General features: G+C 45.0%; 1 protein-coding gene across 9 annotated transcripts; it reads right to left on the bottom strand.

Annotated features, from left to right (window-relative positions):
* Nucleotides 1-85: 85 nt before the first annotated feature.
* Nucleotides 86-23,331, bottom strand: LOC118363162 (protein Shroom2-like). Of its 9 annotated transcripts, XM_052488560.1 has the most exons (14): nucleotides 23,185-23,331; nucleotides 22,601-22,709; nucleotides 22,085-22,317; nucleotides 20,446-20,594; nucleotides 10,396-10,506; nucleotides 9,998-10,015; nucleotides 9,778-9,912; nucleotides 6,863-9,461; nucleotides 6,553-6,638; nucleotides 5,314-6,039; nucleotides 4,017-4,607; nucleotides 2,989-3,169; nucleotides 2,102-2,374; nucleotides 86-1,802 (listed from the first exon to the last, which is right to left on the bottom strand). In XM_052488560.1, exons 3-14 carry the CDS (start codon nucleotides 22,292-22,294, stop codon nucleotides 1,530-1,532), a joined length of 5,352 nt encoding a protein of 1,783 aa, XP_052344520.1. In that variant the 5' UTR covers nucleotides 22,295-22,317; nucleotides 22,601-22,709; nucleotides 23,185-23,331; the 3' UTR covers nucleotides 86-1,529. The 9 variants fall into 9 exon arrangements, with proteins under 9 accessions (XP_052344520.1, XP_052344519.1, XP_052344521.1 ...); XM_052488559.1 differs by having other exon boundaries at nucleotides 22,085-22,709; XM_052488561.1 differs by lacking the exon at nucleotides 23,185-23,331 and having other exon boundaries at nucleotides 6,553-6,635; nucleotides 22,085-22,987.
* Nucleotides 23,332-23,379: the final 48 nt, after the last annotated feature.

Genomic DNA, 23,379 nt, shown 5'->3' on the forward strand with positions numbered 1-23,379 from the left:
GGCCACACTTAAAACCCTGCCATTTCTTAGCTTAGTCATTGTCGTTATGGCCAGTTGGGTAATAAGGTCACAAATACCAAGACCGTCAAGAGTCATAATGTTTATTGTCTTCAAATTGATGTGAGAGTACAATGCATGTATGTATGGTTATACAAAGCTTGGACATACAAATCCTTTAGTGTTCACAGTGGCAGACGCCCAGGCACAACGTCAGGTTGAGATGGGTCCCTAAACAGGGGAATTCTGGGACGATAAAGTGCTAATTCAATCTTTGATTTTAAGATCCCTTTGTTGGTCAAATCGCACCTTCCGCTTTTAACCCAACTCTTCCAAAAGAAAGAAACTGCCAATCAAAACACACATACATGTTTTGGAGAGGCGCAGGGGTCTGACACACTGGGCACCTGTTGTTGTGGGGGGGGTGCATTGCTCAAGGGCACAATGGCATGCAATGGCATCTAGGATTTGATACCAGGAACCCTCCGGTTGCCAGCTCACTTCCTGACAGATTTTTTTCTTGTCGGACCCGGGACTCGAATGGGCAATCCTCCGGTTCCCGGCTCGCCTCTGTACCTGCTGCTCACAACGGATTTCAAATGTTTAATTACCTTTTTATACTTTTGGATTGAATAAAAAAAAGACCCAGCACATGAGTATAAAATAAACATTGTCAAGAAATACCATACTAATGTATGGGTAGTGGGGGCTAAGAACAACATTGGTTGAAAACATACACATCTGTGTTGTAGCTATTAGTGGTGTGTGTAGTATGATATGTACTGTTGGGCAAATATGAAAATAACTTTAGACTTCTGAGCCAAACCAGCACTGTCCCATTGAGGAAAAACCCTGTTAATGATCTAAATATAAAACCTATACTTCACAATGAGAATGTCAAATTTGTATAGTAATTAACTACAACGTAGGTTTATGGGTGAGTTTACCTGAAATGTCAAGTCACCTGAAAATATTTAAAAGGCTACAATAAATTACTAAAAAAAAAACATGTTCCATCACGCATTATATTAAACGGAGACGATCCGCCTCGTCTTGAGCATCATTTGAGAGCATAGCCCTCACCATGAGGCCTCACCAACATCCCTGAACCAAACACATTTAGCAAAGCAAGTTTCATCGATCTTAATGAATTTCTTCTAAGGAGCTACTTTAAATCCAGAAACAGGGTGTTTCTTCAGCACAGAAAAACAGCTCCTGTCTGTACTGTGGACCTGAAATGTAACAGGCTTCAAGAAGTCAGTCAACTACAACAGAAAGCACACGGAAAATCCATCATATCCAAATCCAATAGCGCCTCTCTGAGGCTCTCTAGTGGCCAGTCTGTGTCAGTACACCACATCACCTCTGTGTGGCCATTGTCAGAAGGAAAAGTCTAAACAAGATCCTTGGAACGTCCCAACTCTGACGTCACCCTATTGAAGTTGAAAAGGTAAAGATTAGGTGAGGGTTAAGGTCAGGGTAAGGGTTGAGGTTAGGGACATCCCAAGCATCTCGGATTGCACTAAGCATCGTCAGAACAGCAGCCTTTGCTCCAACAATAAACTATCCAGCAGACATTTCAGCTGCTCCTCTCCCAGTTTGATCTTGTCTTCCAGCTTGCGCTGCTCGATGATGAGGGCTGACTTCATCTTGACAAAGTGCTGGTAGTCTGCCAGGCTCTCGTGGCTGAGGTGAGCAGCCATGATGCTGTAAACCAGGCGCTCCCGCCGGTCAAGGTTCTCCTTGAGCTCTTTGGCGTCTTCGTGTTGTCTGATCAACAACTTCCTCTTCTCTGACAGGGTACGCTGACAGAGAGAGGGCAAACAGAGGGTGCAGATCAGTAAGAGGGATACTAACAAATGCAGGGAAGCAGTTATGACGGAAGCAGTCGAAAACCTTCCTGATTAATTTACAGTACACACATCTATTAATGTTGAACATGAATATTGTAAATTGGTAAATGCAAACATCCCTTTAGTCTGGTGTGTAATACCACTATAGCTCTGAGCTAATGAGGATGAGTGTAAACCATCTAATCCTGCCTCACAAGCAGCGTGGGGATCGAGCTATGTCCTCCTGCCTTAACTTCCACCCTAGCCACTACCTTCTCTTCTGGTGTAGTGTCTTCCTCCAGACTGTTGAGAGCGTTCTCCACCCTGGCCAGTCGGCCAGACAGGGACAGCAGCAAACTGACAACCTTGTCCAGATCTCCCACGAACATCCTGAACTTGTCCAGCTCGTTGGGCTTGCAGACCCTCTGCACCACGGCCTCCACCTCGTCCCCCAGAGAGTTGTTGTCGTGGACATCCTCTTGAAGGCTCTCCCTGGCCTCACGTAGCACCTGCAGCTTCTTACCCAGGCTGTCAATCAGCTCTTGCTGTGGGGAGAAAGACAGGGACAGACAAGGGGAAGACATTGGAGAGAGCCATTTCACAAACTGAATCGTACTTGAGGAACTATTCCTTAATTCCGGAGAGCTGCAGAATGGCAGGTTTTTGTCTTGGCTCAGCAGTGAACCACATTCAGCTAATCAAAGTGTTGAAGATCAGTGGAATCGTAATAATAATAGTAATAATAAATAATAATAATAATGTTTCATTGTCACATACACCAGATGGGTGCAGTGAAATGTGTTGTTTTAGAGTAGGGCTCTTCAACCTTGTTCCTGGAGAGACACCATCCTGTAGGTTCCTACTCCAACCCTAATATAGCAGACCGATTCCATAATTAGCTTGTTGATGAGCTGAATCAGGTTAGTTACAACGGGGGTTGGCGCAAAAACCTACAGGAGGGTAGCTCTCCAGGAACAGGGTTGGAGCATTAACCTACAGGAGGGTAGCTCTCCAGGAACAGGGTTGGAACATTAACCTACAAGAGGTTGCTCTCCAGGAACAGGGTTGGAGCAAAAACCTACAGGAGGCTAGTTCTCCAGGAACAGGGTTGGAGAAAGTGGTTTTAAAGGGTCAAGTATACTACGCTGTGTCTCTGTACCTTCTTGCTGGCCAGGTTGATGTCCAGTTCGTCCTCCGAGTCTTGCTCCAGCTCCTCCAACTCGTCCTCCTGCATGTCCTTCATCTTGTTGAGCAGCTCAGCCTTGGGGGCAGATGTGCTGTAGTAAGAGGAGCTGGTCACCAGGGACCCTGTGGCAGAAGGCATGCCCTCCTCCTCTCTCCTGGAAGGGATAGAGACAGAAAGCAGAGGGTTCTTTAACCAATAAGGCCCAAGGATGTGTGGTATATGGCCAATATACCAAGGGCTGTTCTGAAGCAAAGCACGAAGCGGAGTGCCTGGATACAGCCCTTAGCCGTGGTATATTGGCCATATACTCCAGAGATGCCTTATTGCTATTATAAACTGGTTACCAACATAAATATAAGTCGTTTTGCGCCATTATTATCTGATATACACACGTCTGGAATGCTGTTTTAGCCCGTCAGCATCCAGGACCCAAACTACCTGGTTTTTAATTCTGGTTATTAGTACTGTATATTCCCTATGCAGTGCAATACTATTGAGAAGAAAGTAGGCAATAGGATGTCACGTGAAATGCAGGAGGTGATCGCTCAGTATCGATGGGCCAGAGCAACTCCTACACTTCTAAGATCGCAGAGAGGTCGGTTCAAATTGCGGGTAAAATGGAAGGTTTTATGCCCCTCCATTGTATTCAGTTGTAGTCTGTGATTCAATATATTGCCAACAGGGGGCATCCATGTTAAGACAGCCACAGTCTATGGGTTGATCAGTGTTTATAATTGGACTAATGTGTTTGTCATGAATACACTTCCCTCTACTCATCCTCTCAATGGGAAGAAACATTAACATCCCATAATGTGTTTTTTAACCCATCTGAACAAATACTGAGGAAGTGGGAGAGGAAGTCAGTCTGATAAAAACGTAAAAAACACAAAAAACAATGTGTGATTATCTCTATTATGTTATGACTACCAGTAAATGCCCAGTTCATTTGTTCATAAATGTTATAATGCTGGACTGGCAGATCCCATTCCCAGTCAGCTCACCGGTCACCCATTCCCCTGGGCGGCAATCCCTGTTTGGGGGAGACTTTCCTCCTCTGGTGCCCCCCATCCAAGATCTGCTCCCCCTGGGGGAAGATCCCCTCCATCAGATCCATGGTGGTCTTCATCTTACTCTGGTCCAAGATGTCCACCAGGGACTTATCCTTGTCCATGATGTCTCTGGCCAGCTCCTCTCTCTTCACATCCTCCTCCGAGTTACTCTTCTGAGGCTGCTGGGGACCCATGGTGGAGGTACCAGAGGGGCCGTTGGTCTGAGACTGACCAAGGGACAGGGCCTCTTCTGGGGCTACAGTGAGGGTTGGGTCCCTGGGGGGACTCTGGGGCCCATGGCGTGTGTAGGGGGTGTAGGCACGGAACAGGGAGTAGGGCTGCGGCTCAGGGGAGGGCAGGCTGGTCGGTAAGGGCGGGGGAAGGTCGGGCCCCTCTGAAACTCCAGGGGCCCTATTTTTCTCGCTGTGTAGCAGGTACTGGCGGCTCTCCCTCTCTGTGGTGCTCTCAGCATGGACGATCTTAACAGGGACCTTCTTCCCTACACTGCTCATCTCCATCACAGAGTTGGTCCTGTTCTCTGGCCTGTATAGAGAAAACAGTAGCTAGTCATAACTTACAATTAACCAATGTGTTGTGAGAAAAATGAACACATTCTTTAACCTTTAGTCTACTTTACAGCTCAGTTTACTGAAACAGGATTTTATGTCAGGAGTGAGTCACATTTACCACATCTACCATATACAAGCTTACAGTCCATGTTACTGTCTGACAGTGGACAGGTTGAGTCAATGATAATTAGAGGGATGGAACGGCGCCGTCGACTGAAAGGTCATGCAGTCAGTCAATCATATGTCCAAATAAAATTACAGCCTTCTGTCTCCAGGCTTAATGTTAATGGCCTGGCTACTGTGGCAAAAATACTGTATGAGCCCCAATGCTGAGCAGCTGAAACCAAATCATTGGGAAATGGATCATAGGAAAACTAAACCATTGCATTCTGGTCTGTGGCACATCACACCATGTAATTCCAAACAATCTTCCATGGCCTCCTCTATCAATGTGCTGCTACTACGATAAAGAAACGAGACTTCAAATGGAGCTGCCTCACGCTACAGAATCAGGAAATAGGCTCCTGCAACTAGGGGCCGTGCTGGACAAGGCTTACTGTAAGTAAAGCAACACAACACAGGACAACAATCCCCAGTTAGTTACGTAAGGCTGTACAGTAGTTTGAGGGGGAGCTGAGGAGACGGGCATAAGAACGCCAGTTAAGCTGCTTAGCGCTTACCTGCTCTGGGCTTCATCCTGCATAGACACAGAGACAGGGGGCTGGTCCGTCAACCTCTGTGGAGCAAACTGAGGAGAGGGAGAACTAGTCCCACCTGAGGAGGGAACCGTCAGACTGGCAGGCTGGTAGGAGAAAAAAGGAGAGTGGGAAGAGGGGGAGGGTGGCGGCTCTAGTGTTGAATCAGCTGCTCCCTCCTCCGTGCCCTGTCCAGCGGTTCTCCCAGGGGAGGGAGAGGGGAGCTGGGTGGAGCCCAAGGAGCAGGCTTGGTTTGAGGCAGGATCCAGCTCTGTGCCATGGGAGGAGCAGCTGCTGCTGGATGATGGTTCAGCCTGATGGGTGCAAGGGCCAGGCAGGAATTCCTGGGGAGACAGTCCGTAGGAGGAGGATGTGGTTGAGGAGGTTTCCAGGCCTAGGAGAGACCAATGTGGCATGATGATGAGGCCTGTATTCTGGGGCTTGGGAGCGGGCATTGGAGGTGGTAGTGGTTGCTCAGACACAGAGCTGTGGGTGTGATTGGAGGGGTACGGGGGGAGAGCCGGGAGGTTGTGGGCGGGGTTCGCAGAGTCACGTTTGTATCTGTGTTCGGAGGGGAGAGGGAGGGGGGTGGGGGTGGCCACGTCTCTGCTGCTGTGTGGCTCTGTGTCTGTCAGTCTTGGAATAGACTGTTGTGGAGGCTGTGGGAAGTGGTGGAGCTGGGCTGGCTGCTCTCTGCTCTCGCTCTGCCCTCTGCCAAACACAAGAGGAAACTATAAGACATCAACATACTCACACTAAGTACATATTCAACTGAAATGAGGAGCAGAGTCCTTTCTGAATTGATTTATTCATTTTTATTTTCACAAATTCAGCATATACTGTGAAAAAAAAAATGTAAATATTTTTTAATTAAAAACATATCTCTGTAATAACACCTAGGATGCAGCGAGTGTATTTATAACCGGAGACCTGAGTTGACTGTGATAACCAATCCTGTTTCAGGCTGACACTTTTAGCTGTAGCTTGACCTCCCAAACCCTAATAACTACACCTGGGCAGAACTGGCATGCTCCCCACCTTCCCTAACTCAAACTGCTATTGTTATTCAACTGTAGTACACACTCATGTACATGCGGGTGTGCGTTACTGCACCGCCAACAGGTAACTATCACCTTTAAATGTGTTCCAACAACAGGTGGATAGGTTATAACCGATCTGAGCACAGAAACTTTAGTCGAGAAGAGAATAATGTGGAATGCTCACCTGGTGGTGTAACTGCCTCCTTGCTGGTCCCGTCTGTGATCCAGATACGGGTTTTCAACAGTCTCTCTCCATGGCATAGGGATCTTCTGAAAGAAAATGCAGAACACACTGAATTGCCTTAATATAGCTGGCCCAATATAACCTTCTTTTAAAACAGCACTCTGGCCAGCTGGTTTAATGTTTAGACAATACAACATGGACTTTGATATCTATGAAACAAACTCATGCATGTCTGTGCTAATGTCAAAGGAAGTCACGCAGATCACTTCACTACCGCTACACTAAGAAACCATTTGATGGAAACGCTCACCTGTGTGTGGAAGTCTTGTGAGGGAGACGATCTGGACCTCTCGTGGACACAGACAGGCGTCTCCTCTGTACCCTGGTCCAGGATGTTGTCAGCAGAGTGGTACCTCCCCTGGGGCTTTGTGTCTGAAGCCTTCCTCTGCATGTTCCAGGTGACCTGGTACTCAGCAAAGGTCCCCAGCCTCTGCTGCTCCAGTAGGGCCTGTCTGCCTGCGGGGCTGAGGGGGTCTGGGTGGTGGTCACTGGAGGCCTCACTGGCAAGGCCCGGCCTCCAGCCCTCCTCAGTTTCGCCTGAGTGGGCTCTCCCTCTGGCCTTGCCCTCTCCGTGCTCCAAAGTGCCGGAGGTGGTGCTGGAGCTCTGCTGGCCTGACTTGTGGATGGTTGAGATGGGTCTGCAGAAGGAAGGTTTAGCAGCCATTTCAAAGAACTTCCGCCGATCTATAAATGACCGTGCTGTTCCAACAGGATGTTCTCCCTCACCCTCCACTCCGAGCTTGTTGATCTTGTCTGGCTCGGAGAACGAGTGGACCCTCTTGTTCAGAGGGAAACGCTTGCGGCCGCCAATGCGGGAGACTATGTGTGAGTTGGGTTTGGTTAACGGAGCCTCCGACCCTGACCCGGGAGGTTCTAGGTCTCTCCTCCTAAAGGATGTGGCCTGGAGGACCCTCGCCTGCGCCTCTTTGAGGTGGTCCTTGTAGGACGTGGAAAAGGAGCCATCAGAGGAGGTGGACTTCCACCCCCCCGGGTCTGTCTCCTCTTCCTCTGGCTCCTCCGTCTCGCTGGGGCAGGTCAGGGTGGCAGCACTCCGGCTTTTCTGCAGCTGGGCCCTCTTTAGCTGGATCTCGTTGCGGAGGGTGGTGGCGTATCGGTCGCTGCGTCTCGCCAATTTGCCCGTTGCTGTGTTGTCCGTTAAAGCCTCCTGTAGGGCGTGGTTGGCTTCTCCCCCGCCGTTGGATGGTGGTGGTGGTGCCGTAGCAGGGTGATTAAGAGCCTGGTGGAGAACACTCTCCTGGGCTAGAGAATGAAGCATGGGGCTTCTACTCTCCTGAGCCAGACTGTGGAGCATGGGTGTCTTTTGAGAAGAGATCTTATGGTTCTCCTGAGAGACCCACGGGTCTTCTCTCAGTGGTGCCACCTTGTGGTCCTTGGGCGGACTGGGAGAGTAAGAACTTCTAAGCTGGGCCTCTGTAGGTCTCTGGCCCTCACTCCTCCTCTCATTCTCCTCAGTGGTAGGTTTACCAGATGAGGATGAGGAATTAGAGGCTGTGTGGCCGTAAAGCAGAACATTGGCCGGTTGGACATTTCCGTTCCGCTCCTTGCTGTTGGTGTAAGCAGGCTGAGGATTAGGAGGATACTTGACCTTGTTGGTCTTGTGGGAGGAACTTGTGGAGCCCCTGTCACTGGAGCCCTTAGCTAGCTCCATGTCAGATTTCCAGACCTCTGATTTGCTCTGTCTAACACGAGTCTCTGGCTGGGCTGGCTGCTTGGTTGTGATGCAGTAGTACCGGATGTGTCCTCCGCAGTCATAGTTCTGGTCGATGGTCGAGGTGGACAGGGACGTGGTGGAGGACCTCACGTGGTTCCTGCTGTTACTGCAGTTGGTAGGGAGCTCCTGGAGGCTGTGGTAGTAGCTACCGACGCTCTGCGGCTTCGGTGGATGTGGGGCGGATCTGGTCTGCAGGTAGAAAGTGCTTTCGTCGCTGTACTGCCGCTGGTGGTTGGGCAGGCAAGTGAAGGGAGACTGACTCTGTCTCACGTCCTGGCTAGACACAGATGACAGTTTGTTTGGGTTGCTGAGCTGGTTGTGGTTGTAGTCAGGTGCTCCTGCTGCTATGTTTGGGTGGAGGAAGTCTTTCCTGCAAGGTGGAGGGTTGTAACTGCACCTAGGGTCTACACCGTTATCATGAGGGATATGGTTGCCCCGGCCTCTGTAGCTGCTGTTCTCTGGGGCCTCAGCCAGCCTGTCCACCCCTCGTTCCTGGGCCTTCATCTGCCCGTGTGGTGGAGCTCCAGGCCCCTCTGTGTAGGCAGGGTACACCTTGGTGACAGCAAAGCTGTCACTGCGCAGGGGAGGAGGAGGAGGAGAGGGGGGCGCTGCTACCCTCCTCCTCTCTGGGACATTCCACACAGGGCCTATGTGCGATCTGCCAGAGCCTGAACTGGAGTAGCGGGAGCCAGGCTGCTCCTCTGGGACTGTCCTGGGGCTCTCCGAGCCTCTGTCCCCCTGGGGCCGCTGGAGGTACCGGCTGTGGCGCTGCTCACCCGGCCTTCCATCCTCACTGGTCTGAGTCTGGACACCCTTATGGAACATGCTGCTCTCAGTTGCAGCAGTGTCAGTGTTGGCGAGGACCAGAGCAGGCTCCGGGGGAGGGCTGGTGGAGGAGAGGCAACTGAAGGCCGATTCGTTCTTCCCACCAGATCCTCCACCCCCAGAGAGAGGCTCAGCGCTACGGTGGTACCTGCTGGGGGAGAGGCATCCTGGTTGGAAGGGGTGTGAGGGGCGCTCTACTCTCTCCATATTCCCCACGGAGCTGAACTGGCTGGATAACTGGCGTAGATTCGAGTCGTGGTCCCCGCAGCTGGAAAGGTCTTTTGTGGATGCACTAGAAATAAAACAAGACATTGTGTTAATAATCTGGTTAGCAGTAGCTAAATTAGATTTCTATTAGGTATTATTAGCCATTTATTCTGTGTTTTCTTGTTCTTTGATAACTGACCTACTTTTAAATGTTTGTATATAATGACCGGAGATGAGAATCCCATGAGAATAATGGCTGCCCCTAACTCTGACGAAATGGAGTAACCATAAACTCTCAATGTATCTCAGACAAATTCTCTATGAACTGTGATGACCCTAACGGGCAGTGTCTGAGTAACAATGACACGAGAAGGAGGTCATAGATTCTTCCAGCAGCTCACCTGACTTCATGTTTGACCTGCAACACAGGTGGGGGTGCAGGTGGAGGCTCGTTGTGACTCTCTGTGGGTTCGGGGTGGTCTTCTGTAAACTTGGAGGAGTGCCATGAATGGGGCCGGGAGACTGGTTCATTCCTCCTACAGAGAGAAGGTTAAGGAAAGCATGTTATTGAAATGCAATTAAAAACAGAAGACAAACAATTCTTTCTCATTTCAGTCTCACCCCTTGAAGCGGTTCTTCCTGAAATGCATGTCGGAGAGAGGTAACAAAAATATGTCATTCAGTAGAAAAAATGAAGCAACTACTACTACAAAGAAATAAAGCATCTGAAAAGTTGTTGTTTTACATTCATTGTGTAGAAGATATGAACCAAAACAATGAAATATTAGACCTGCACAGATGAGATAGAATGTGAAGCTTTCACCGAACAAACCTGACACATAGACAAGCACCACAGACAACTACAGTACTCTACGCCAAGTAATGTAGGAAGCTGGGATGCAATGGGTGACATCAACAACAGAATGGGATTGGGTTCAAACATTGAAGGTCACAAGGGACCACTGAAGGATCGGTTTGGGTTTGCCAGTGTACTGGAGGAGGTTGCTATTCCACAATACCTCATAGAACTTCGTAATATCTTGGTGAGAAAGTTCCTGGCCACATGTTTGTCAGTTTCTGATTCTGATGGCATGGTGGTCTGTGAGGCAATATCCACCATTTTCATTTTCCTGGGCATGCAGCAGAGGAGGAACAACATACAAAATTTAGTCATTTAGCAGAGGCTCTTATCTAGAGCGACTTACAATAGTGAGCACCTTTTTTTTTCTTCCATACTGGTTTTCCAACTGAGCTACAAAGTACTGAAGATCCTCAGTATAATGTCAGTGACTGACCAATGAGAACTGTGCACCCTCTTCTGGCCAATAAGAGATTTATGCTTTATATTCATTGTATATTGAATGGTATGTAACATGGGTGACAGACCTTAATAATTAGTAGTTAATTTGGTCAACTCTTAAGACGTTTGATGAATCAGTCCTCAAAACGCAAGAGGAAACCACCATTGCAGTAGAAATCTGTGAGAAATTTCTGTTATTTAGAAAAACAACACTGACACAGAATAGAAATGACCTTTAACATGGTCTGTCTGGTGGTCAACCCACTGCCATATGGCTGTACGGCGACAGACAGAGAGATCCCTTGAGTGTAAACAGCATGGTGTAGGCGGGGGCTTAGCCTTTGAATCAATTAGAAAGATGAGATCAGTGGTTTCACACTATGTGCAAGCTGGCGTCTGTTCAACACAAACCTGGGTTCAAATACTATTTGAAATATTTCAAATACATTTACTTTTTGCTTTAGCCTGCCTGGAGTGCCAGATGGGTGGCATTTGCACTTTTACAACTATTATATTAGTTCCATTGCATCAGGAAAGTTCAGTCAAGCACAGATAAAGAATGTGAAATGATATCAAATAGTATTTCAACCCATGCATGGTCCAACAGGGCATTTTCAGTTTTAATTCACCCTGTGACCCACACCCAGTTGGAACGGCCAGAATGGACTAGACAAGAGCAACATATTGTGGACTACAGATACTGTATAAGCGTAAGGCTAAGACCCACCCACTCAAATCCTTAACCTCTCTGATCTACGATACAAGACTCCTACATTCCATCATGGGGGCCAAAGGAATGTGAAGAAGTATTTTGCTTTGCAGTCAGCCCCAAAGGAGCGCAGTCTAAAGTGGGACATCAACATTGGCAATCTTCCAAAAGCTCACACACTTGGTTCATGGAGTCAAGCTAATTTATGGGAGTGAGGCAGAGGGCAACCTGAGAAGCTCTCCTCAATAAGAAGCATAAAGAAAGAGAGCGTCAAAGACAGACCACGTAGGCACGTACGCACACCGACATGCACTCACTACCTCCTTCCCTCCAGTCAGTCAGTGGTCCTGAGAGTGGTACGCTGCCCTAACAGAACCCTAACAGAGCTCACAATAGAAATGCAAATAGTATTCTAGTCAGGAGTCCATATTGTCAGGGTTACAGCTGAACTGCCACAGCTACTCAGAGGGGAGGAGGAGGAGACGTTGGGGCTAGTTTTTGAAAATCCTCCTCCGGTTTCAGTGAAAATGACATTCAAAAACCAACTGACCCAATTGGGTGTGAATATCTAGGCTATGCGGGCAGCAAGTGTGAAACGCGTAGCCTAGACTGTAGGCTTAGATATAAACAGAATAAATCTAGAGGAAAGCTTCGTAAATACACATGGAGGGAATTAGCATTTCAAACTGAAAGAAGAGATTTATTGAAACTAAATTTTAAGTCGCTCTGCGTGGAGTTGACAGAGCATTTAGGTAGGGAGACGGATGAAAGAGAGGGAAGTCCAATGAGCTTAAGAAGAAATCAAAGAAAACTTACCAAAGAATTATCAATCACGCTGTGGTATTTCAGATGCACTCTTTTGTTGTCAAGTTCTCTTTCAGCAAATAACAGTGCCTCAGAGAGCACTGATAAAGCAGGCTGAAAATGACTGCTCCTCTCCTCAGAGCCTTTCTACGCAGTGCATTCCTTTGAGACACTTCAATGATTGACAAGGCACTTCTACAGACCCTGGTCATATTTTACAGCTTCTTTGGCAAAGGAGCTATCTGTGCAAAGGAATCTTCCACATCCATAACTTCTGCTGCATCAGTCCAATCACAGAGATCTCAAACACAGAGACAGAGAGCTCTTCTGCCACTCTTTACACACACAAACTGACTGACACTTCATCTTGGTGTGGCTCCAACAAGTGTGTTTGCTCCCAGTGTTGTATATAATAGGAGATTTCCTAGGGGATTGTGGGGATTTACCTCGGGAGGGGAGGGGTCAGGGTTATTGTCATGCCCAGGGTCCTTGCTTTAGATCAGTCTATGGGGCTCTCTCATTGGCTCACAGCCCATTCATTAACAACTCGCATGGAGTTTAAAAAGTAAGATTGCTTGCATCGTCAGTCAGCACACACACACACACTCGGTAGTCACACAGTGAATCCTGGCACGTGGCAGTTAGCTTGGACATTAATTGCAGTTAGCTTGGACATAAAGATTTGTTTTAAACAGCTCCCATTCCAGAGGAATATGTCAAGCTGATTTGATGACAGCATTACAAAACAGGCAATTGGCAACCAACCAATGCACACCACACAGTTGGAAAGTATGCTGTATCGTAGCAACGAGACCGAGATCTCCACTTAATTAACGGAGTCATAGGTCAGCTGACAATGGAGAGAATACAGAAAAACAACTAATAGTACGCTCTCTCGTAAGTGAACACCGTAATGACCTTGACGGCAGAAAGACAAGGCCAAGATAACTAACTACTTAACTAACTACTTGACTTCACTATCTGAATGATATCAGTCATGGTGGAAAACACAGCAACTCGATACAGAGGGAAAAGAAAAAGGCACCCGTAGAGATTATTTAGTCCTGCAGTCGAAGAACAAGCGTCATTGGCAGATATTCCACCATTACATTCCAGAATGGCGAGGGGGTTGGCGGTTGATGTATGTAAACCAAACACTGCAAGTCCCTAGACACAATCAATCCCAGTTTAAAATAACAGTAAACATTTATAAGAGAAAGAGCTATTTTTCAACTGGCTCAGATAACCAGCGAAAAACCAGTGACTCTAATAAGGACGTAGAACTGTTGAATCACCACCTCGCTGGACAGAAGAACCAACCCAAACAGAATCAGGCAGTGTGCCCTGCTATGGCTCGGCCCGCTGAGCCCCGCTGCCTGGTTTATAAAATGGGGGCTGAATGAAACAAGCAACACAATAGAAAGTGCAAGCGTAATCACAGCTGGGCTTATCATCTGGTTACAGAGAGGAGACCTCAGCATCAGGCTCCACACCCACGTTACATGCCGTTCTGTTCCTACAGGGTTCAGATACCAGTCTGTAAAATAAGTGGGTATAGTATGTGGCAGAGGAACGACGGTCAGTCCTCTTTACCCTCATTCTACAAAGACATCTGGAACAATAAACTGATGGCCTAATAAGTCCTAACACAGATCTGATAAAGTCACCCCAAAAATGTAAAGCGTCTGTCTCAGAGCAAATGCTTACTCTAGAGTAGAACAGTTTGTCTTTGTTTGTGTGGGAGTGGAGGTAGAGGGGAGAGTAGGGAGGCCCTCACTGTCATGTTAATGGTTCAGTGTTAATCCAGGGCTTTGCCTGAGGATGGGCGACTCCCTGCCTGACAGAGTAAACACTATAGGATTTTCTTCTCCCTCCTCACATGTTTAAGTTGACTATACAACACCTCCTAAAGGACAATTTAACCACATAGCCCAATTCAATTAAAAGTTGGAGGAAAAGTTGGAAAGATGTGCTTGTTTTATTTTGGCTGTCAGCAACCCGGTTTTCAAATCTGATCATGGATGGAGGACAAAGCTAGTGTGTGACATAGCTATAATAAAGCAATATAGACAATTGTCATTGTACAAAAATTACGATTTTTGAAACACTAAGACTCCTAAAAGATGAGCTTTACAGCAGATAGTTTCAGTGTCCTCCTTGTCCTGTGAGTCTTACTTCTAGATAACTCTTACCATTAAAGTGAATAACAGAGAAAAGCATACCTGAAATGATGTCTTCAGTGACGTCCTATTCCTACCCTCTCAATCCAGGCATATCAAGGGAGATAAAACAGCAACCACCCCCAGAGCCTGACTGTCCTCTGACTACACTGCCTTCCCAAAGCAGAGATGATGAAAACAATGAGCTCTAGTGAGACAACCTATCCCAACTAGCAATGTCAACTCACCTAGGCAACATGGAACGTTCCACTTTCCACACCAAGCGGGGGGAGGCTAAATCTACAACACATTAAAAGAGTTAATACAGTAAAAGACCATCTATCCAGATACTCCACAAACTATGGAGTCTACACCAGAAATAAAGCATATTATTTTACACTGGTTCATAGAGGATTTGCATAAGATTTTACCTGGTACAATCAGTCAATTCCCACCTTTTCAAAAACATTTTAACAGCGTTTACTACTTTGCCCTCTCTCTAAGCGGAGTGAGTTCATGCCTGTGGCTTTACAGGTTGTAATAGGATTCAGGCATTAAGACGCTGGAGCCAGTCAGCAGGGACCTTGTACGATGTCATGAGGCATGAGTTTACACTAAAACTACTAACATATTTCATTGGATTCACATTCTAAACATTTTTTTAAAAATCCGTTTTATGCAAGTACGTGCCTCAAGAGTGGCCTACTATACTATAACACACTTAAACAGAGAAAAAAACATGTTTATAAGAACACAAAAACCCCAAAGAGAAATTCAACTACATATAAAAACCATTCTGATTTTCATAGAGCACTTTGAGTTACATGAATTCACTAGGCTTATAGTACATATAAAACTTATTAAAAATTATATATATATATATAAAAAAAGCAAATTCATCCACTAGATGGCATGTTGTTGTGCCTCTTCTACTTATCCCATGTTTTCTGCAGTTGTTTGTTCTGGTTAGCAGCAGGGAGTGTGGAAGACCAGAGTCCGGAGAGATTAAATGACATTAACAGCAGAATACAACACAGAGGTGTGAACGTCTGATTGAGGATAATCAATACTGGATGCCTAAATCAAATCAGGGTTGATCCATCATTGCCCCCCCATTCAATTCACTGTGTGTGAGAGAGGGTTAAAGTCTAAAATCCACAGGGGGGTTCACAAAGAATTCACCTAAGAATACTCTGCATGCCTTTTAGACCAGCATTCGGTCATTAGCTAGTTACTGGTGGTGCCAAAACACAACGGGTTGGCAGTTTGGCCATGGTCTATTCACACACACAATTCCTTTCACACACACAGGGGCCCTGCCGGTTGAGTGGTGACGGTCCCCTACCACCACCACCAGCTGTCTCTGGGTCTATCTACGTCAGGGACAGCCAACAACACAGCCACAGCCAGGCAGCTAGACCAACCAGCCAGGACCCTGGAATTCAGACAAAGCCCCTGGGAGAGCACTGGTTTGTCCTGGCTCCCCAAACAATGACCCTAACTGGCCCTCTTTGTGTGATTGACAGGGTGCACTCACATGGAAAATGGTTCCCCTTTTGTTCCGTGGTCCCTTCTCTAATGGTGTGATGGGCTAGCTAGTGTATCACACGTCTGTGGCCGACTGATAAACTAGAGGAGTCTCAAATGGCGCTATAGTGCTTGAGATGTGCGCAAGTAACATAATTATTGTGCTTAAATTGATGTTTTACCTTCAATTGCCAAGTCATCTCAGAAAACCTTGTCATTTGGCATTGAAAGGGTAACATTCCTGAGTAATGAATGAGTCATAATGAGGAAGTGTTTGACCTGTAGTGGGGCAGTCGGCGCTGAAAGTCAGAATGATTAAGGGTCTGTCAATGGGATTTAAAAGTGTAAGAAGCATAAGGGAAACAGAGCCGATGGGTGTCTCTGGACAGAGTGATGTCTGATGATGACAGAGAGCCGAGGTAAAGTGGGCTAAAGGTCCTCCATGTTTCGAAACTTGGCATATCTCGCTCTGCCCCTACTCCCCAGATACTCCTCTGTGCCATTTAAGAGTTATTATCTAACCTGAAATAACAGCTGTGACACACAGAGAGAAGTCTGGACAATGGGTCCATTGTCTTCCTCAGCCAATGAGCAGAGAGGCCTAGTCAGTCTCTACAGGACATGCAGCCCCCCTGCCTAAGTCATGACATGGGCAGTATATTTCTGCTGTATACAACCTATGTGAATTCCAAATGGCACCCTATTCCATATACAGTGCACTACTTTTGACCAGAGCCCTACAGGCCCTCGTGAAATGTATTGCACTATAGAATAGGCTACCATTTGGGACACAACCCTAGACAGCCAGCCAGAGGAGCATGAGAAAAACCACAACACTGGAGCTAAGTCTGGCTTTTCTAGTGTAAATATACACTCCAAGGCACTAGATATTAGTGTTGCACTGTATACCAAAAGTTCTGTACTTTTTCGACATTAGAGCATGAAAAACGGTTTGGTACTAGAATTTTTTATTTTCTGTACTTCTGTCAAATGTGTCACGGATCAAGTCTGTCTATCCGCGCTGCCAAAACGAACGAGTGTGCTCGCATACTCCCTTAAGTACTGTTTGTCCATTTTGTGACGGCGTAGCCAGCAATACATTCAATTAATCTAACTCAAGAAATCTGTCTTTAATTTGATGCCCCCCCCAAAAGAGCTTAGTCGCGCAATTTTACATCTAACTAAGTATTTTTATGTGAAAAAATGTGCATGAAAATGACTCATCTCTCATTGAATAACAACAAAGACTATTGAAGAATCACTACAGTTGACCAAACGCCGACAAATGGGCGTAGACTTCAGCTCTGAACTTCGGCTTGTCTCCAGAAAAAAATGCGGTGTGCCTGAACAGCCTAAAAAATGACTTGCTGAAGTCCAAAACGACACAAAATGTCGTCATAATATAAGCACGAACTGTACCGAATGTTTCTGCATGCGGACGCCTTTATAGCGCGAGCACACAGTGTCTGCTCCACAACCTGCACTGGGAGTCCTGGGCTGTTAACTTCTATGCAGCATGAGTGGGGAGCTCACACACTTGAATAATGTGACACTGAATGTAAAAATGTTGAAACTGTTCACAAAACAATCTCCATACAGGCTATAACACTTTACTATGCAGGAAGATACCAGTAGCTTCCAGCTTTGTAGGCTATAACTTCCCTTTCTAGCTTACAGCTGAAGCTAACGTCAATTCACTACTCTCTGGTACTTTGTTTGAGAAACCATAATGAAAAATATGCTTATTTCAAAGCAGATTGCCACCAAAACTTGACTCATTCGCTTAAATCAATATCTATTCCAAAAACGATCTATTCTGCCTCAGCTTATTGACTGTGTGTGAGAGAATAGATCTCTGACGGCCACCCCACCAGTGTTGCCAACACATTTTCAGGGTAAATTGCTTCAGGCAGGTTGATTTGTTGCTAAATGACGTTGTGATGTCATTGCGTGATATCGTGAAATTGCGTCATTACGTAGAATACACACTAATGTTACTCAAATTGCCATCTCTGAACACATTTATGAAGATTTTACACTATTGTGGAGAGATGTACTGTTTGGATTATTTACATACAATAGAAATAAGCAGAATCATTTTTATGTAATTAATTTCATTATTCTTTTGGCCAAATTTCATATACACAAATGTAAATTTACAAACAGAAAACCACATTTTCGTACCCTACAAAAAGAAATTGAACTGTATTTTAAGACGGTTAAATGCTCTACTAACAAAAAAGCTGTTAGAATTGTAAATATATGCATGTCCCTTAAGGTCCTTGTATAATTGTAATGTGATATTGTACCCCCTAGCTCGATTGTCTATTGTTTGTAATCTATGTATGCTTGTGTTCCCTCATGTGCTTTATGTATTGATTTGATATTACAAATTAAAAATACATTTAAAAAAAATAATAATAATAAAAATACATTTAAAAAAAAAATTAAATTAAAAAATTGACTGGCCATCTCGTCAAAAAATATGATTTGACATTTGTTCAGGTACAGACTCCCACTCTTTTCTGTACTTCTGGCTGTACAATTTTGATTGAGACATGTTGATTGATGTTGCAAGTTCTGTTCAAGATCAAACATTCGTGACCAACTACATTCATTGGGTTTTGCTCGTAGAATCCGTACTACAGCTGCTGCAGTCAGCCAACAATGATTTGCAATTTACTGAAATTGTTGCTGCCTGTGCACGGGCTAAGCGCCTGCTGCTGACGTCACTCACAACGCACTTTTGCAGCCAGGCACGTGTGTTGTGACTGAGTGTGTGACAGAGAAAATAGTTTTTGTGTCATTTAGAGGGGAAAATTCGTGCATTTTGGCATTTGAGTCACTTTTCAAAAGTTGCTAAAAGTTCAAAATACAATTTTAAAAGTAGCTAAATTTGTTGCTAGGTGCTGTTTGACAAAAACGTTGCCAGGGTAGTCTGAAAGGTTGCTAAATCTAGCAACAAAATTGCTAAATTGGCATCCCTGCGCCCCACTCTTGCTAATGAATTTGCTAATGAATGACGTCATTACTGGTTAAAGAGACTTTTAAACAGCACTTTCCCTATTGGGCAGTCTTCAATGTTCTCTACACTGGCTTTCTCTCACTGTTGTGTGAATGGGTTAGTTTGCTCACATAATATAAGCCATGCATCCTTTCCTGTTGGGTAGATATCTGTAAAAAAAAAAAAAAACTTCACACTGCTTTACTAAGCATAGTAGATATCATGGATAAAAGAGTGTAAAAAAAAACGTTTTTAAAAATAAAGACAGAAGTTAGCACCTAGTCCTAGTGTTACCATAACAAGCTGTGGCCTTGCCCTTTGTGGTTAAGTAATGATCAGTTAGCATTCAACTCTTCCAGTTCAAACTAAGGTATACTGTACTTTATGACCAAGCAATATTCTTTAAATGACATGTGTCTAGTATAATGACAGTCCTGTATATGTGTGTCAGTGGTTAGAGTTGCACCAATATATAGTCCCTGTGACCATACACATCATCTTCACACATACAGAACCAGTCAAAAGTTCATTTGGACTTAGTGGGACTCACTAAAAATCATTTGTTTTTCCAACAGGACAATGGCCAAAAAACCACACTTCCAGGCTGTTTGACCAAGAAGGATAGTGATGGAGTGCTGTATCAGATGACCTGGCCTCCACAATCACCCAACCTCAACCCAATTGAGATGGTTTGGGATGAGTTGAACCGCAGAGTGAAGGAAAAGCAGCCAACAAGGAACTCCTTGAAGACTGTTAGAAAAGCATTCCTCATCAACCTGGTTGAGTGTGCCAAGCTGTCATCAAGGCAAAGCTTGGCTACTTTGAAGAATCTCAAATATAAAATATATTTAGATTTGTTTAACACTTTTTTGGTTACTACATTATTCCATGTGTGTTATGTCATAGTGTTGGTGTCTTCACTATTATTCTACAATGTAGAAAATAGCAAAAATAAAGGAAAATCCTGGAATGAGTAGGAGTGTCTAAATGTTTGACTGGTACTGTACATAAAATATAGTTAACAAACCCCAACAAAGGTCAATGTGTGACTGCATCTTGTCCGCAACACCAATTACAACTGCTTTATGTATCATCCCAGCAGGTCAAAGTGTGTTGAAATGATACATCACCCAGCTGGTTCTGAAATGCCCTTTCTGAATGCAACGACTACAGTACACAGGACTCCTCGTTTCCAAGATAGTGTCTTTGTGGGTTAAGGTTAGCTTGTTTGACACTTTGCAGACACATGAGTCCAGAGTGAAAGTAATTTGTACAAAAAACACTCTTCCTGATATGCCCAACTTTTGTGTGCTGAATTTGGTATTGGTGTGTCAGTTTAAGATAAAACAATATATTAATGCATATCCGTAAGTGGGATGTATATACGGTTTTAAACACAGGGCACTTCTCAGCACAATGGGAGAGATGGTACCCAGCAATCACTCTATGATAGTGCCCATTGAGAAATCTTGTATTGTACTCTTATTCAATGTCTGTCATATTCAATTCAATAGAAATGTATTGTGCCTAGGTGTAAGTGCAATTTAGTTGCAGCTCATAGCCTACCTTCGGACAACCAGGGCGAGGGTCTTGTGGGAGCTCTTGACCAGACAGACGGCCTCCTGCCTGGATCCACTGATGGGAACTGTGTTGATGTTGACGATCTCATCTCCCACCTGCAGGCTGACTGTCGCCGCCTTGCTGCCCTCCTCCACCTGAATCACACAACAGGAATGTTTAATTAAAGGTGTTTATAAGTAGTTTATTCATCCTTAATAAAACAGTTATAACATACTGGGGCAAATTTTGAGATTTTGTGACTGGTAACATTTCTGAAGTGAAGAGTATAAGAAAACAATTGCACACAGATAGTGTTGGCAGGGGAAAGGGGCACAGTCCAGGGATGCTGTCTGATAGTGACGTGGATAAAATAACATGTTAGACTTAATTTCTCATTAGTGAAGTATATTTTAATAACAGTTCACTTTCCATAGTTCATCGGTTTAGAAGAATATCACATTCCATCCAGACTGTTGACAGGACCTTCTCTTCAACCCTGCCATGCTGGCATTGAGTCAACTTCATTAAAAATGGTCCCATCATATCCACCCTTCCAAATCCCCTCTATCCAGCCCCGTCAACGTTCAGAGGGGGACGAGTCTACTACTGACAAGCAAATGGAGCAAGTTACAAAGTACTGTGAGATGTATGATTTTGTAAATTCTATAAATCTAAAATGAACAAGATGGATTGTTATTTTCTATAGCTTCTGAATGTGACAAACAGCTGGAGAACACAAGCAATATGGAGTAAACCCAATCCCTGTAAGAGATGGTGGCCAGTGACCATGGATCTGTGCTCAGTCCATTGTGTCCAGCCTGCACTGGAAGAATTATACTGTGGCAACCTGAGAGCTCTGATAAAAAATTTAACCATAAGCAACTTGAGAACGGTTGGAGCAGACTTGTTGCACATTCCATCACTTATTCTCTACACATACAGGAGTACAGGACAGGAGAGGAGAATGGAAACTGATAAACAAACTGTTTCCTCATTCTGTTGGAGAGCAGCACTGACTGAGCCAATCCTGGTCTGCCAAACACACCTTATCTTCACTTCTGCATTCCCCACTGGTTCCTGGCACTGCTGTGATGAGTATGGAAGACAGCCGCAGCCCCCCACCCACCCACCCAAACACACATAGAACAAAACTAGCGGTGGCTAGAGGAGATGTGCTCAAGACATTGACCAGGGCAGAAGTTTAAAGGTGAAAATGTGCAACATACCACAGGCATAAAAGGTGTGGGGACAGCCCCAACTATTTATGGACTGAGAAAACATGTCAGTGTTTGATGAAACACACACAGTTAACCAAACAGGAAACTACAGTGATGTTCCAGTGTCTAATCTCCACACAGCCTTATTTTCATATCAGGGGAAACAGGAAAGGTAAAAACCCATCTGTGACAGTGGAGAAATAAATATATTTATATTGTTTTTATTTGCATGATTGATCTATGGTACTTGTTATTGTTGTTAATTTGCACATTGCTGTTAATTTGCACGTTGTTAACTAGTGTGGCTGAAGTTAAGTCAATACGGTTCTCTGTATTTGTCTTCATCCTAATCATCATCATAGATAGATAGATAGATAGATAGATAGATAGATAGATAGATAGATAGATAGATAGATAGATAGATATACCTTAGTTATGAGCAGTGGTTCTCGGTGCTCCAGGCCCCCTCTCAGAGTGAACCCCCAAGGGGCCCCACCAAACAGCATGACATCCACAAATCTATATTCAACATCATCCTTATTCCTGTCCCCGACAGCCGTGAATATGTCCGCGTCTAGGAAGGCTTTGACTTCTCTGGCTGACATCCTTAACTCGCTTCTGTAGTCGACGACGTCCATGGTGTTGAAGAGGGATGGGAATTCTGACAATCAGAAGTTCCCGACCAGCCCCCGTTTTATTTCACAAGAGAAATATCAACTAACTTAGTCACTATAATTTGCTGTCATATGTGAACACCTGCCTTACTCGACAATGCGTTTAGCTGATGAATAACAACAACGCTCAGCTTGTACAGTTGTAGTTTATCCTGGTTAAGACAGCGAATCGATATAAACTGTCCTCTTTCTTTCCTTATGTTTTCCATCACAGACATATTTTCCCCGTCACTCATAGTAACCAACGGTGACGAAAAAACATAGACCTACCCTCCTCTCCAATTGTGCCTATTCAACAGGCATAATTTGATGCCTCACGCGTCGTTTTCAACCAGCTGGCTTCTCTTTAAGCAAACAACAACCCAAAGTTTTGACACGTCTGAAAAAAAGATGGTTAATGTTTTAGAAAGAAAGAAAAATATTAAATCAAATAATTTAGGCAAGCCTACTCGAGGAGAACAAGAAAATAAGACGGAGTTCGGTGAAAACCCAGTGTTGAAGGTCTGCACGGGACAGGCACCTGCGACGAGACACCTGCGCAGACAGAAATAGTAATGGCGTATTTTTGTATGCACTATAATCCGCCATGGTTCGTTCGATAAACGCCTATGGAGAAAATGAATGGTGTTTTTGGATTAACTCCGAAAATAAACTATGGTAAATACGGGCTTCGAACATTTTATTCTATGAGATCATCTTCCTCAACTAATGTCACTTTGTGAGTTTTGACGAATTTATGTCATTAAAAAAACAAACACTAAGGCTTCATAATTCGCTAAAGTAATGTTAACTGACGGATACTATATCAAAGAACAAAACGTACAAACTCTCCTAAACTTGTGTTAACCTCAGACCTTATTTTTGGCGTTTGTCCCAAAACGGTATTATTTTGCCATTCAGTTTTCCCATAGGGATGGCTGAACGAAGCAGATGTAACTCATTTCCGGGTTTTAGGACCACAAGCTGGCGAGCAGAGGCGCGCGCTCTGGTCTAGCCGCGCGTGCTCGATCGTCAGACGAACATTATTAATGATTAAGATCTCTTTTGAG

The sequence above is a fragment of the Oncorhynchus keta genome, chromosome 30, assembly GCF_023373465.1.
Source record: "Oncorhynchus keta strain PuntledgeMale-10-30-2019 chromosome 30, Oket_V2, whole genome shotgun sequence".
Taxonomy (NCBI): Eukaryota; Metazoa; Chordata; class Actinopteri; order Salmoniformes; family Salmonidae; genus Oncorhynchus; species Oncorhynchus keta.

Coding starts and splice junctions, on each gene's coding strand:
- LOC118363162 (XM_052488560.1), bottom strand. CDS start 22,294: ATGGACGTCGTCGACTACAGAAGCGAGTTAAGGATGTCAGCCAGAGAA. Junction 10,507..20,445: donor CTCGCCCTGGTTGTCCGAAG/GTAGGCTATGAG, acceptor CTGCATGCCCAG/GAAAATGAAAATGGTGGATA. Junction 6,639..6,862: donor CACAAGACTTCCACACACAG/GTGAGCGTTTCC, acceptor ATTTTCTTTCAG/AAGATCCCTATGCCATGGAG.